This window comes from Alosa sapidissima, chromosome 4, assembly GCF_018492685.1.
Source record: "Alosa sapidissima isolate fAloSap1 chromosome 4, fAloSap1.pri, whole genome shotgun sequence".
Classification (NCBI taxonomy): domain Eukaryota; kingdom Metazoa; phylum Chordata; class Actinopteri; order Clupeiformes; family Clupeidae; genus Alosa; species Alosa sapidissima.
The window spans coordinates 7,457,501-7,470,000 of record NC_055960.1 but is presented as its reverse complement, the minus strand read 5'-3'; the positions used below and the strand labels follow the sequence as shown (position 1 = coordinate 7,470,000).

General features: G+C 45.3%; 1 protein-coding gene across 3 annotated transcripts in view; it reads left to right on the top strand.

Moving 5' to 3' along the window:
- Window positions 1-12,500, top strand: part of itga7 (integrin, alpha 7) — a 41,484-nt gene that overhangs the window by 19,566 nt on the left and 9,418 nt on the right. For 2 of the 3 annotated variants that reach the window (XM_042090768.1, XM_042090770.1), the window contains exons 5-15: window positions 1,658-1,789; window positions 5,789-5,996; window positions 6,899-7,092; window positions 7,826-7,914; window positions 8,473-8,600; window positions 8,943-9,038; window positions 9,393-9,454; window positions 9,583-9,752; window positions 10,234-10,383; window positions 10,632-10,747; window positions 11,087-11,276. In XM_042090768.1, the coding sequence (XP_041946702.1) occupies window positions 1,658-1,789; window positions 5,789-5,996; window positions 6,899-7,092; window positions 7,826-7,914; window positions 8,473-8,600; window positions 8,943-9,038; window positions 9,393-9,454; window positions 9,583-9,752; window positions 10,234-10,383; window positions 10,632-10,747; window positions 11,087-11,276 (1,535 nt within the window). Of the gene's footprint in view, window positions 1-1,657; window positions 1,790-2,434; window positions 2,540-5,788; window positions 5,997-6,898; window positions 7,093-7,825; window positions 7,915-8,472; window positions 8,601-8,942; window positions 9,039-9,392; window positions 9,455-9,582; window positions 9,753-10,233; window positions 10,384-10,631; window positions 10,748-11,086; window positions 11,277-12,500 lie in introns of all 3 variants that reach the window. The other variant, XM_042090769.1, reaches the window with a different exon arrangement.

Sequence of the window (12,500 nt, the reverse complement as noted above, 5' to 3'; positions counted from 1 at the left end):
GAAAAGCAAATATTTATGCCAAGGAAACGGTCAGTGGAATCAAAATGACAAGTCCTGACGCCATTGTTTATGTCAATATAGTCAAACTGTTTTGTCTTGTTGTCAATATGACAGTTTACTCTGTGCAGTAAGCATTTTCTAATGAATAATGCGCAAGGCAACACTATTTTCTATTTCATATAAACTCACACATTACTGTGTGTGGAGGGGGTTGATTGCAGGACAGTGGATATGTTTCAAAGTTTTTACTCTTGACAGACATTGTGACATCTTTTACAGCACTGTGTAAAATGAAAAATGATCAATATACAGTAAAACACCCCTTGGTCAGAGCTGTGCACCACTGTACATCTTTCTATACATCCTGACGTTCCTGTCTGTCAGGTCGGATATATGTATATGCTAGACAGGCTATGACAACTAGTTGTGACAGCTAGTTCAACACATTTGCAAGTAAAGAAATTACATTTCTGTGATGCGATGAAATAAGGCAAATTTGTTTTATGGGGTAGGACTATTCAGCATGGAACCAGTATAGCAACATAACATTAGCAAAATGTAAAAAACAGCAGATATTTGTACAAAATCAGTTGATACTAAATAGACATGGCATGGACATACAGTACTAAAGCATTGCTGTTTGTTCAATATGGGGAGACACTGCTTTAATGATGTACACAAGTGATAAAATGATCTGGAGTTTGAACAACAATTGAGGATTTTAATTCTTATCTGAGAATTGTGCCAAAGCGACTGAGAAAAAAATTATATGAAAATTAGCTTTTTGACAGATAACCATTTCATGTTCAAGAAAGTGGTTTGTTATATTTTATTTGCTGTCTGTAGTCTGCTGTCTGTAAATGTATAATTTGTTCAGGTTCCACTTTACTTAAGAGGTGTGGCAACTAGATTTATGAGTGTGTGTTAATTGAAAGTGTAGTAATTAGCTGGCAGTCTTTGCATGACTGATGATGCAGCTGTCAGTTCATTCATTTACATGATGGAATGTCAAAATCCTGTCCCTCTCCAAAAACGTTATCGCTGAGGTAAATCAAATGTTTCATTTAACTTCAAACTCTCAAAAGTTTTTAACAGGGAGACAAATTATGTCTTTTGCTTTCAAGCATTTCCATTTGGTTTTGGCAAAGCGTGTGTGTGTGTGTGTGTGTGTGTGTGTGTGTGTGTGTGTGTGTGTGTGTGGTGGTTGCATTCGCTCACTTTTTGTGCCAGGGTAAAATAATGATGTTGTTTGTCTGTGGAGATTTTCATTTCAGTCTCTGAGAGGGCTTTTTCGTGTGAAGTGCTTGTGAGTGTCTGTGTTTTTGGACTGTTTTTACTGTACATAAGGTTTTTGTACATTTCTATAGTTATCCTGTGTATGTACCTTTAGTAAATAAGTTCATGTATATGTGTGCTTTTGTGAATAAATTTCTATGCATGTGTCCGTGTGTGTGTGTACATTGGAACGCGCGTGTGTGTGTGTGTGTGTGTGTGTGTGTGTGTGTGTGTGTGTGTGCATGCGCGTGTATGCGTGTGAGTGTATGTGTGTGTGCACGGCAGCGTATTTGTATTAGAGTCTTTGCGTGCACCAGTGTATATCCCGTCATAATTAGTTGTCTATGTCCCATCTGTGCCCTAACCCCGCTCACATCCCCAGGAGAGATGCATGTCCAGCTTCTCAACCAGACGGTGCTGGAGCTGGGCTTCTACGACGACGGCCCGTACGAGGTGGCCGACGAGAAGCAACTGAATGCCTCGCTCATCCCCGTGCCGTACCACAGCTACCTGGGTACGGCCCAGCCGTCCCTCCCCTCCGGTCCTCCCCCCAGGACCCCCAGTGGGAGGGTATGGAGAAAGGCCACAGAGGGGCCCCCACACTGAACCTCAAAAGGGCTGGGATGTGTCTGTCATGAGACCGCATCTCCTGCGTCCAGCCATCCCCAACACTGGTCAGGCTCTGCCCTGCCTCTCCTGGCTGGCTCGCCAGGCATGATGATTTGGCTGTTAGCTCCACATAGTTTCCCACGTGAAATCAAATTTGGTAAACAGAGCCGTGAACGTCCCTGATGTTTTTTTTTGTTTTTTGGTCAGGCTCTGCCAGTGGGCCTGGTCAGTGTCCCAGCAGAGAGTGGGCGTGCCCTCGACCCCTCGGTGGGGGCTGGACTCTTTAGAGGTTCAGTCTGGGCCTCTCTTGTCGTCCTTCTGGAAGGTTCTGGCCTTGTTAAGGCCAGACCTGAAGTCACTATGAAAGCACAGTACTTCTCACCGGCACCTTTTCTTTTCTTTGTTTCTTTCTCTCTCTTTTTTGTTCTCCTGTCACTCTATCACCCTTTTTGTCACCACCTCACCTTCATCCCCTTCCCCTCTGCACCCTGCATTTCTCTCTCTCTCTCTCTCTCTCTCTCTCTCCTTTTCTCCTCCTGTGGGGCCCCAGGGCTCATGTTCTTGGCCAGTCCCACTGAGGATGCACTGGTGTACAAATCACTGGAACCCAGCAGTCGGCCCGTGTTTGAGGATGTAGCTCAGAATAGCTACCTAGGTTTGTTGGCCCTCTCCGTGAACGAAACAAAAACCCCTGGCTACTTTTTTAATGGGAATCGTTTTGTAGTGGTAGACTTACCCTTTCCGTCAAAACTCTTTTTGCCTGGATGCAACTGTAGCATTTGTGTGTGACTTGTGTGGGGATTATGAAAAGACTTTTAGGTCTCCTGACTTTCTCCACATAGTAAGACACTGATTGGTATTACTACAAGAAACAAGCTAATATGCAGTAATCCCTATGTTTATGTATCGAGTTAAAACCATAGCAATCAAATACTAGTATAATACCCAGTATAATTACAATAAGTACTGTTATTTTGATTTTTCTGATTGATGTTCTGCTCAGAGCTTGTTTATGTGGCTGTGCTGTGTAAGTCGGTGCAATGGAGAAAGCCAGGAGCTGTAGCATAGCAGGCTTTTATAGTGAGTCTTTGGTGTTTGGTGTGTGGAGTTTTAGTGTGCTTTTCGTCTTTCGCCTTTATGTTCGGTCCTTTCCTGTTAGTCTGCTGTCTGCATGTGTGTTGAGTTCGTGTGACTCGGCCCAGGTCCTTGGTGGAGGTTTTTTGAACAGCGTAGCAATACTTGCGTCACTAGCTTCTTCAAAAGTAGCCATTAAAACATTGTTTATCCTTCCGTCTTGTAGAATCCTTGTGTTAAAAGTACTTTGATTATACCTAGAGTAGTTGTGTATGTCCTAACACAGCTCTAATGGATAACACCTTGACACCAGTGTATTGGTCCTTGCAGAGGAAATAGTCGACTCTGATTCTCTTCAGAACATTTCTCACACAACTTTACCTCTTCTTTCACTCTTCTACTCCTTAATAAACCTCTCCTTGTCTTACACTCTCTCCCAGAGTGCTCATAATAACTTCACACCTTAACAATAACGTGCATGACACATACAAACTAATCTAATGCCATTCCAGATACACATGCATCTGAATATCTTCTACAATGCCAGTATCGGTCATGTGCATGTTTACTAAATTGCAAGAATAGCAGAAAATTACAGAATGGCAAAAAAGTTTATTTCACAATTTCATTTGTCATAATTCCAGATGATTTACAAACTCACTGATGTAGTGCAATGCACAAACCCAAAAGATGCATGTGCAAGAATTTAAACATTTTATTTTAGTATTTCTCCAAAGATTAACCCGATAAACAAAAGCACAATTTTAGAGACATTTAAACCCATAGTATTTGGCCATAGTATTTAATGCCTCAAGGTGGACTGCTGTGTCTACTGCAGCATGAGTGAGAGAGCGAGCGAATGAGTGAGTGAGAGAGCGAGCGAGTGAGTGAGTGAGAGAGCGAGCGAGTGAGTGCTCTCACAGTGGAGATGGGCACGGTCCACCTCCTCCTCAAATCGACCCCATTTAGCCTGATTAGTGTCAGATACGCCTCGAAGCAGCTCCCTGCCCATGTCTGTCTGCCAAGCCACAGGACAATACGACCCAGTCAGCCCCCTGCCCCCCACACACACACACACACACACACACACTACTCCCAAGGTCTCCCCTGAGCTCTCCCATCTCTCTTCATGATCACAAACACCTACACAGGCCTGCCCACGATTGGCTCTCACTCACCACTGTCCTCCAGCTTAAAGCCATAAGCTGACCTTTCCACTGCATAGCGTTAAAATCTGCTATCTCTAACCCGAAGCGCAGGAAATCCCCTTAAGTTTCATCAGGAAACCTATGGGGGTTATTTTATGGCTTGGTTATCACATTGACATAGAGGCTGAGAACCCTTTTGCACACAGTTTGCTGGTTTCTATTAATATCCAGCCGTGGTGGAACCGTGCCCTTTGGCTAGCGGTTTCAGCGCTCTGTGGCGCTGTCGCTAATAAACAGCGTGAGAGTTTGGATGCAGACCGTGTGCAAATGTGTCCTCCACTCATTCGTTCGTTCACTCGCTGACTCACTCAGACACTTATTTCCCACACGCTCACAGTGTCGACCTGAAGAGTTCTTCTCTTGTTTTCCTTACGCTTGTGGAGATCACACCTGCCACCCTGGAATGGCCCGTCTGTTTGTGTGTGTGTATGTTTGTGTGTGTGTGTGTGTGTCTGTCTGGCCGTTTGTTTATCTAAAGCTTCTGCATGTCAGCCCTGAACTAACACACCAGTAACACACACCCCCTTCCTCACAAACACACTGCATGCTGAAGTTTGGACGCCGTTTATTTTGGATTTGTTTGTTGTTTGTGTTGATTTTGTTACGTCTGTTGTCATCGTGTCAACTGTCTGTTGTTCACAGTACACATTTATCTGTAACCAAACATACATGTCACACATAATTCACTCACAAATCACACATAATGCCCTTACTTTTTCTTGTTTTGCCATTCACTCTCTGTCCAACACACACACACACACACACACACACACATATACCCTCTACCCCATACAAATGTATTCAAACACCCATAGCCACACATCACATTCACACACACACACACACACACACTTTGTCTTCCTTTCTCTCCCCCCCCCCCCCCCCCCTACACATACACACACACACACACACACACACACACACACACAAAAGCACACATGCTTATGCTCTAATGCTATCACTGTGTGACACCACAGGAGGAATGATCCTCTTAAAATGCTCACAGATCAATGGCCATTTTGTTTCTCCCACACTTGCCTGGCCGTCTGGGCCTCTGGCTCTCACATGACCCTGACTCAGACTACAAAGAGGTGTCACTACCTCGTTATCTCTAATGTCTCTCTCTTTCTCTCTCTCTCTATCTCTGTCTCTTCCTCTTCCTCTCCCTCTCTCTCTCTCTCTCTCTCTCTCTCTCTCTCTCTCTCTCTCTCACACACACACACACACACACACGGATGCAAGATACATACAAGCACATGCACATACTGTACCAAGACACACACACAACACACACATACACGTTCTGAAACACTCATTTAGAAACACACTCTCCCTCTCCTCTGCACAGTTAGCACACCAGTCTGCCCATTCCTCTTTTTAAAAGGAGAGCCCCCCCCCCCCCTCCTCCCTCCATCCCCCCGCACCCCCCCCCCCCCGCCCCCCCACGTCCACTGCAGGAAATCACACTGATCACGTCTTTGACACAAAATCGATACTCACTGAGACACACATTTCATTAGAATGTGGATGAGATGAAGACCCTGCTGGTCGATATTAACCTCTTCTCTCCTGACCGCCCCCTCCCCCCTCGTCCCCTCGTCCCCTTTGCTGTGGCGGCGCAGGCTTCTCGGTGGACTCGGCCATGGGGCTGCTGAGCCGGACGGAGCTGACCTTCGTGGCGGGGGCTCCGCGGGCCAACCACACGGGCGCGGTCGTGCTCCTGCGCAAGGACAACGTGTACCGGCTGGTGCCGAAGCACATCCTGTGGGGCGAGGAGCTGGCCTCCTCCTTTGGCTATTCGGTGGCCACTGCTGACCTCAACAGCGATGGGTGAGCATACAGTCCGTAACCTGGGGTTACATTACATCAGCGATGGGTGAGCATACAGTCCGTAACCTGGGGTTACATTACATCAGCGATGGGTGAGCATACAGTCCGTAACCTGGGGTTACATTACATCAGCGATGGGTGAGCATACAGTCCGTAACCTGGGATTACATTACATCAGCGATGGGTGAGCATACAGTCCGTAACCTGGGATTACATTACATCAGCGATGGGTGAGCATACAGTCCGTAACCTGGGATTACATTACATCAGCGATGGGTGAGCATACAGTCCGTAACCTGGGATTACATTACATCAGCGATGGGTGAGCATACAGTCCGTAACCTGGGATTACATTACATCAGCGATGGGTGAGCATACAGTCCGTAACCTGGGGTTACATTAAGAAGAATGAGGAGAGATGGACGTGTGTGTGGCCGAGGGCTCCGCTGAGGCAGTTCAGTGGTGATGAGTACACATACTGTACACACACTCAGATATCCATATATCCACATATCCACATATCCAAATGAAGGAAACAGCTTTATGTTTACACATTCACAATCCTTCACATAAACACAAGGACAGCAGGAAACACAAACACTGATCTCCCACACACACACACACACACACACACACACACACACACACACACACACACACATACACACTGTTGTCAAATACAGTCATGATGCTGGGCATCTTTTGTGTCTCCTCTCTTTTGCTGTTTTGCTCCAATGTGTTTGTGTCATGTTTCTTGGCTTTGTCCAATACCTTGTAAATAAACAACTCCACCTTTTATCTCTCTCTCTCTCTCTCTCTCTCTCTCTCTCTCTCTTTCTCTCTCCCATGTTTTGTCTCTTGCCATCCTCCTACCTCTATCCCTGTGTCGTCCATCCTTTCAGGTGGACTGATCTCATTGTGGGGGCACCCAACTTCTTCGACCGCAAGGCAGAGATTGGCGGTGCCGTGTACGTCTACCTGAACCCGTCCGGTCACTGGGACATGGACCGGCCGATCCGGCTCAACGGCACCTACGACTCCATGTTCGGCATGACTGTCAGCAGTGTGGGAGACCTGGACCAGGATGGATACGGGGGTGAGGAGGCCAGCTGTAAATTACACGCTCTGGCCGTTATCTGTTAATTAGTAAATGGAGCCATTCGTTTTGAAGCCGCCTTTATTGGTAAACTAAATTAGCCTTTGCTGTGCTGTGCTGCTCTTCGAGGAGGACATTCCATTGGTTGCTCCCACGCTCTGCAGTAAATTCTGTCAAGCACAGACAGTTGGGTACTCCCACCAAGAAGGGCTAAAATATTGGGTGAGAGCGAGAGAGAGAGAGAGAGAGAGAAAAGGAATGAAACTGAGCGGCGCGGTCTCATGTTGTTCCTAAATAACATGGCCCTGAAATTGATCCGGATCAGGTACGGTAAATCTGTTTTTGTAGTCAGTCTTTTTTTTAAACAAGTGATCAATAGAGAGTCAGAGTTGGTGAATAATTTATCAGCAACACCAAAGTCTGGCCAACCTTGTACATTGTCTATACTGTTTCACATCATTGTATACGTGTGTGTGTGTGTGTGTGTGGTGAGTACTGCTCCATTTCTGCAATAAGGTAGTGTATCCATCGACGATGCCATGTTTACCCATAACCACTAGTGCAGAAAGAATGAAAATAACATTCTGTGTTTGATCAGACCTGTCTAAACTAAACCTGTAACTTCTATCAATGTTTGGATCTCTAAATTCCTCCCCTGTGTTAAGATCCAAATAAAATAATTAAAATGTGTGCGTGTGTGTGTGTGTGTGTGTATGTGTATGTTTTTGCTCAGATATCGCTGTGGGCGCTCCGTTTGATGGGGATGGGAAGGTGTTCATCTACAGAGGCGCCGCCTCAGGTCTACACACCAAACCCTCTCAGGTGAGGAACATTCTGGAGGCTTTTAACTCACGAGTTTTAACTTCACTTACCAAAGAGGCCTAGATGTGACAAGGCTAACTGTCATCAATGCTTGTCACCCAATCAACGACTGCACTGGATCCAGCCTGGTCTAGCTCGCCCCTTTAGGTACCATTCCATTATTCTTGGTACCTCAAGGGAAGGGTGCCAAAAAATGGTACGGTGCGGGTGGGTTGTTTTGGTACCCTTCACTGATTCTGCCTATGGAAAATGCAAATAATTGCGTCGGTGGAAACAATCTATATGCTAACGTTTCCCAACCTTGGGGTGGGGACGCCATGTGTGGTCGCTTGAAATTCAAATGGGGTCGCATGAGATACTGAGTATCTTACAATGACATTTCAGATCTTACAAATCTGACATTTGTGGAAAATGAAATGGATGTTACAGCAGAGATGAGTTGCGCCCTCCCTCGCAACATATGAGTGATTGGTGTCGACAACGTTTTGTGACATCACAATAGGGTCACCTGCCAAAAAAGGTCGGGAACCCCTGTGCTAACCCCTCTACCTGCTCCAGGTGCTGGACGGGGTAACCGTTGGTGTCGAGCGCTTTGGCTACTCCATCTCTGGGGGCCTGGACATCGATGGGAACCAGTACCCTGACCTGGTGGTGGGCTCGCTAAGCGACCAGGTGGTGCTCTACAGGTGAGAGATGAGGGTCAGAGCAGAAAACAAACTCATCAGAAATCTTAAATCAATAAATATTAATATTTATGTTGAATGAAGCCTTTTCCTTTGCATAGAAAAGTTGAATGCTTGACTAAGATTACAATATATTTATCTTGTATAAAGATTCAAAAGATTAACCTGTGCAGGAGGATCGATACTGTATCATGACAATTCTTCTTTGTGCATTCATTGACCTTTTGTAAACTGGTGGATTAGATTGATTAAAATGACATTTGTATTTAAACCCGATTCATCTTATGCATAATCTATAACCATTTCCATATAATGTTTCACATGCCATGGCTTTCTGACCTCCAGATCTAGTCCGGTGATCCACATACTTAGAGACATAACCATCGAGCCCCAGTATATTGACCTGGAGCAGCACAACTGCAAGGGAAGAGATGGAGTTTGGTGAGTTTGGAATTGAGTATTGTATGTTTGCCATTGATTGCAATTAATCAATATTGACATCACAGACAAGCATTCTATAGCTATAGATATAGAAATATGGGAATTAAAAATGCAGTACAAGAGTCTTTGCCCCAGTTGAATTCTTAGTACCAGATGTTTTCACATCATTCTCCCAAAACACATGGACAATTGTGGGAAAAACTTACAAATGGACACATCTGTCTTCTATTGGCAAGTTGATTGTCCCCAACGGTCCTGGGGCATTGCATCCAATATGGACGCCTCGTGAGAAAAGCAGTCTGGCAAATGGCACATAATATGTTTGGTGTAATGACTGTAATGACTGTTTCTCAGTGTGGAGGTGAAAGCCTGCTTTGCATACTCGGCACACCCTGAGACCTACACTCCACGAATCAGTGAGTTCCCCTCAGCAAATATGTCCTCAGTTCATGTATAGTTGCAGTTCATGACTAATGCTAATGCTGCTTATAAACTTTATCAACAGCTGTCAACAGCTTTGTTTACTTCTCTTCCACTTCTCCAGCACTCACCGTTGTGTTTGAAGCTGACACGGAACGCAGGAAGCTGGGCCTTCCCCACAGGGTCAACTTCCTGGGCCGCAGTCGTTCCGAGCCCGAGTACGTCCACACAGAGGAGGTCAAACTGCATGGGCAGAAACATCCGGCATGCCAGACCGCCACCTTCCAGCTCAAGGTAAGCCACAAACACTACGTACTAATACACTGTCCATTTGATGTCCAAAGCAGGCCTGTGTAAACATACTCCCTCATGAGACATGCTTGTGTCTGATGTTTTTTGGTTGCTTTGCTAATTCTTCAACCTCTGACTCCCAAGATTGCTGGTGTTATCCCAGTGTAGGCTTGCAGTTCTGTACGTCTAACAGTGTGCATTACGCCAAAGTCATTATGGGCAAGTCCCCCCCCACCTAGCAGCCATCTGCGTAACGGACTTTGGGCAGTTATCAGGCAGCTATTCTCCTATTCAAGTGAATGGAGAGGCATGGGTAAGGGTTACTTACATTGCAGAAAGGGGCGAGATATGTGTAGACAACTGCTATATTGGCGATACGAACTAACCCCATGCATTTCTATGGAGGATTCTTTGAGTGCTGTGTCTATTCATTAGAAAGTCTCTGGTTACCCTTGCTCATGGACGTCTCGTGTCTCCCTCTCAGGAGAGCCTATGGGACAAGCTGCGTCCGATCTCTCTGGCCATCACACACACCATCAAACACACCCACCACCACCGACACACCGGTCCAGAACACCTGGCCATGCTGACCCCCGTGCTGAGCACCCACAGCTCCAACACTCTGCTCTCCGAGGTGTGTGTGTATGTGTGTGTGTATGTGTGTGTGTGTGTGTGTGTGTCTTTATCTGTTCCTTTTGCTTTTATTTACATACAAAGCACATATAATTGCATCATGAGTGTGTGAAATGTGCTATATAAATTATCCCAGTTCTTGCTTACAAGTCTTGCAGTACTCAATTGAATGATGTTCTGTCACACAGGATTTCTGCGTGTGTCCTTGCTCATTCTGGGCCTCTGTGCTCGCATGTTTGTTGATCTTAGGTGAACTTCCTGAGAGAAGGCTGTGGGGACGATAAGGTCTGTCAGAGCAACCTGCAGGTTGTCTGGAAGTTTGGCACCAGAGACCTTTCCTCAGCCGCCTTCTACCCTCTACCCCTGTAAGTGTGTGTGTGTGTGTGTGTGTGTGTGTATAGGTTTCTGTGTGTTTGAATAGCTGTGTGTCTCGATAAGAATGTCTCTCATCCTCGAGGATTGGGTATTTCAAATGTTTAACTGTTGTAGGCATCTGCTAAGGTCTTTGTGCTCTCTTGAGAATCTCTTCTCTCAGATTTACCCTTTACAGACACACTCTTCATAGTAGTTCTCTCTAGCTGTTAAATTCCCTCAAAACGTATACGTCTGCTTTAACACACACTCACCACATTCCCCATGCTTCTATCACACCTCAAACTGACACCCACCCTCCTGTCTCCCCCCTCCCCCTCCTTGTGCCTCAGTGATGAGGATGGGGTTCCGGTGCTCTCACTGTTCGATCAGAGGTTGGTGCTGCTGGAGGTGGAGGTGAGCAACTCCCCATCTGACCCGGAGCGCCATCAGGAGGACGGAGACGACGCCCACGCCGCCAAGCTGCAGTTCATTCTCCCAGAAACGCTGTCCTACTCCCACGTCAGAGGGCACAGCCAGCAGGTACACGCAGCGGGCATGGCTATGGGTCTAATTCACTTAGTGCTAGCAAATGCTTTTATCCAAAGTCATGGCACCACTGGAATGGATTGAGGGACAGCATAGACCAGTGGTCCCCAAACTTTTTCTTCCGAGGGCCAGCTCACTATGCCTGGCTCTAAGAGAGGGCCAGAGACTCAGAGAGGAGTAAATCAGTAACCTTAAATAGCTTAGTGCTGTGAACAACAAACATTTAATCATAGGCTACTGCAATTTAATACCATTGTTAACTGTGTTTATATTGCCATCATGCCATGTAAAATGTAGCTCAAATGAAATAATACTAATAAAAAAGACTTTAGCGTTCCCAAAAGTATATTTTATCTAAAATGTGTGAACTCTGAGTCTTTGCATACACAGCTCAAGTTGTGAACAAGCAATATCCTACAAATAATTTAATAACCAAGTTTTATGAAGTGCTGGCAAAAACATCTGAAATGACCACCATTCTAACTTTCACTCACCTGATGAGAACTTTGTGAAGTGTGAATTTGGATGAACATTTGAACGAGTGAATAAAAAATAGAAATAATTATCCCAGAAAGTCCCAGAAATATGACTTGAATAGAAGTTAGTTAGTTATTAACAATTAATTGATAAACTTTTAGAATACTTTGAGCACTGATGCAGTCAGCATAGGCCTCTTTACATTGTTTGTAAGCCTACATTTCATTCCGTTTTCAATGGTAAACGCGAAACAGCGCCAAAATAACCACCAGTGGACAAAAAGAGTATTACACGTGTACTGGTAAGACTCGCCATAGAGAATGAATGGGGGAAATTACGGAGGTTACAGTTTGGCGATGTCATGCTCTTGTGCGGGCCAGATGCTATATACCACAGATATGTTTTGGGGGGCCACCCAAAATGAGGTGGCGGGCCGTAGTTTGGGGACCACTGGCATAGACTATTATGGCCAATGTGGACTATTTTTTTCCTCCTAAAAATCTGTGGAAAATTATTTGTCATTGATGGATACAATATGCTTCATGCTACTGTATCTTATGAAGGGCTTCGGGTGACCAAAATGGGGCATTGTTGTTGCATGTTGCTAGGTAGCCAGGGGATGACAAAATGTCAAAAGAACATACTGGAAGATCACTGGAGGAACTTACTTCTGTTGGAAAACATGTAATTGTATGGAAAATTTGATTTGAAAACGTGAATGTCGTGAATGTCTATTTAAGA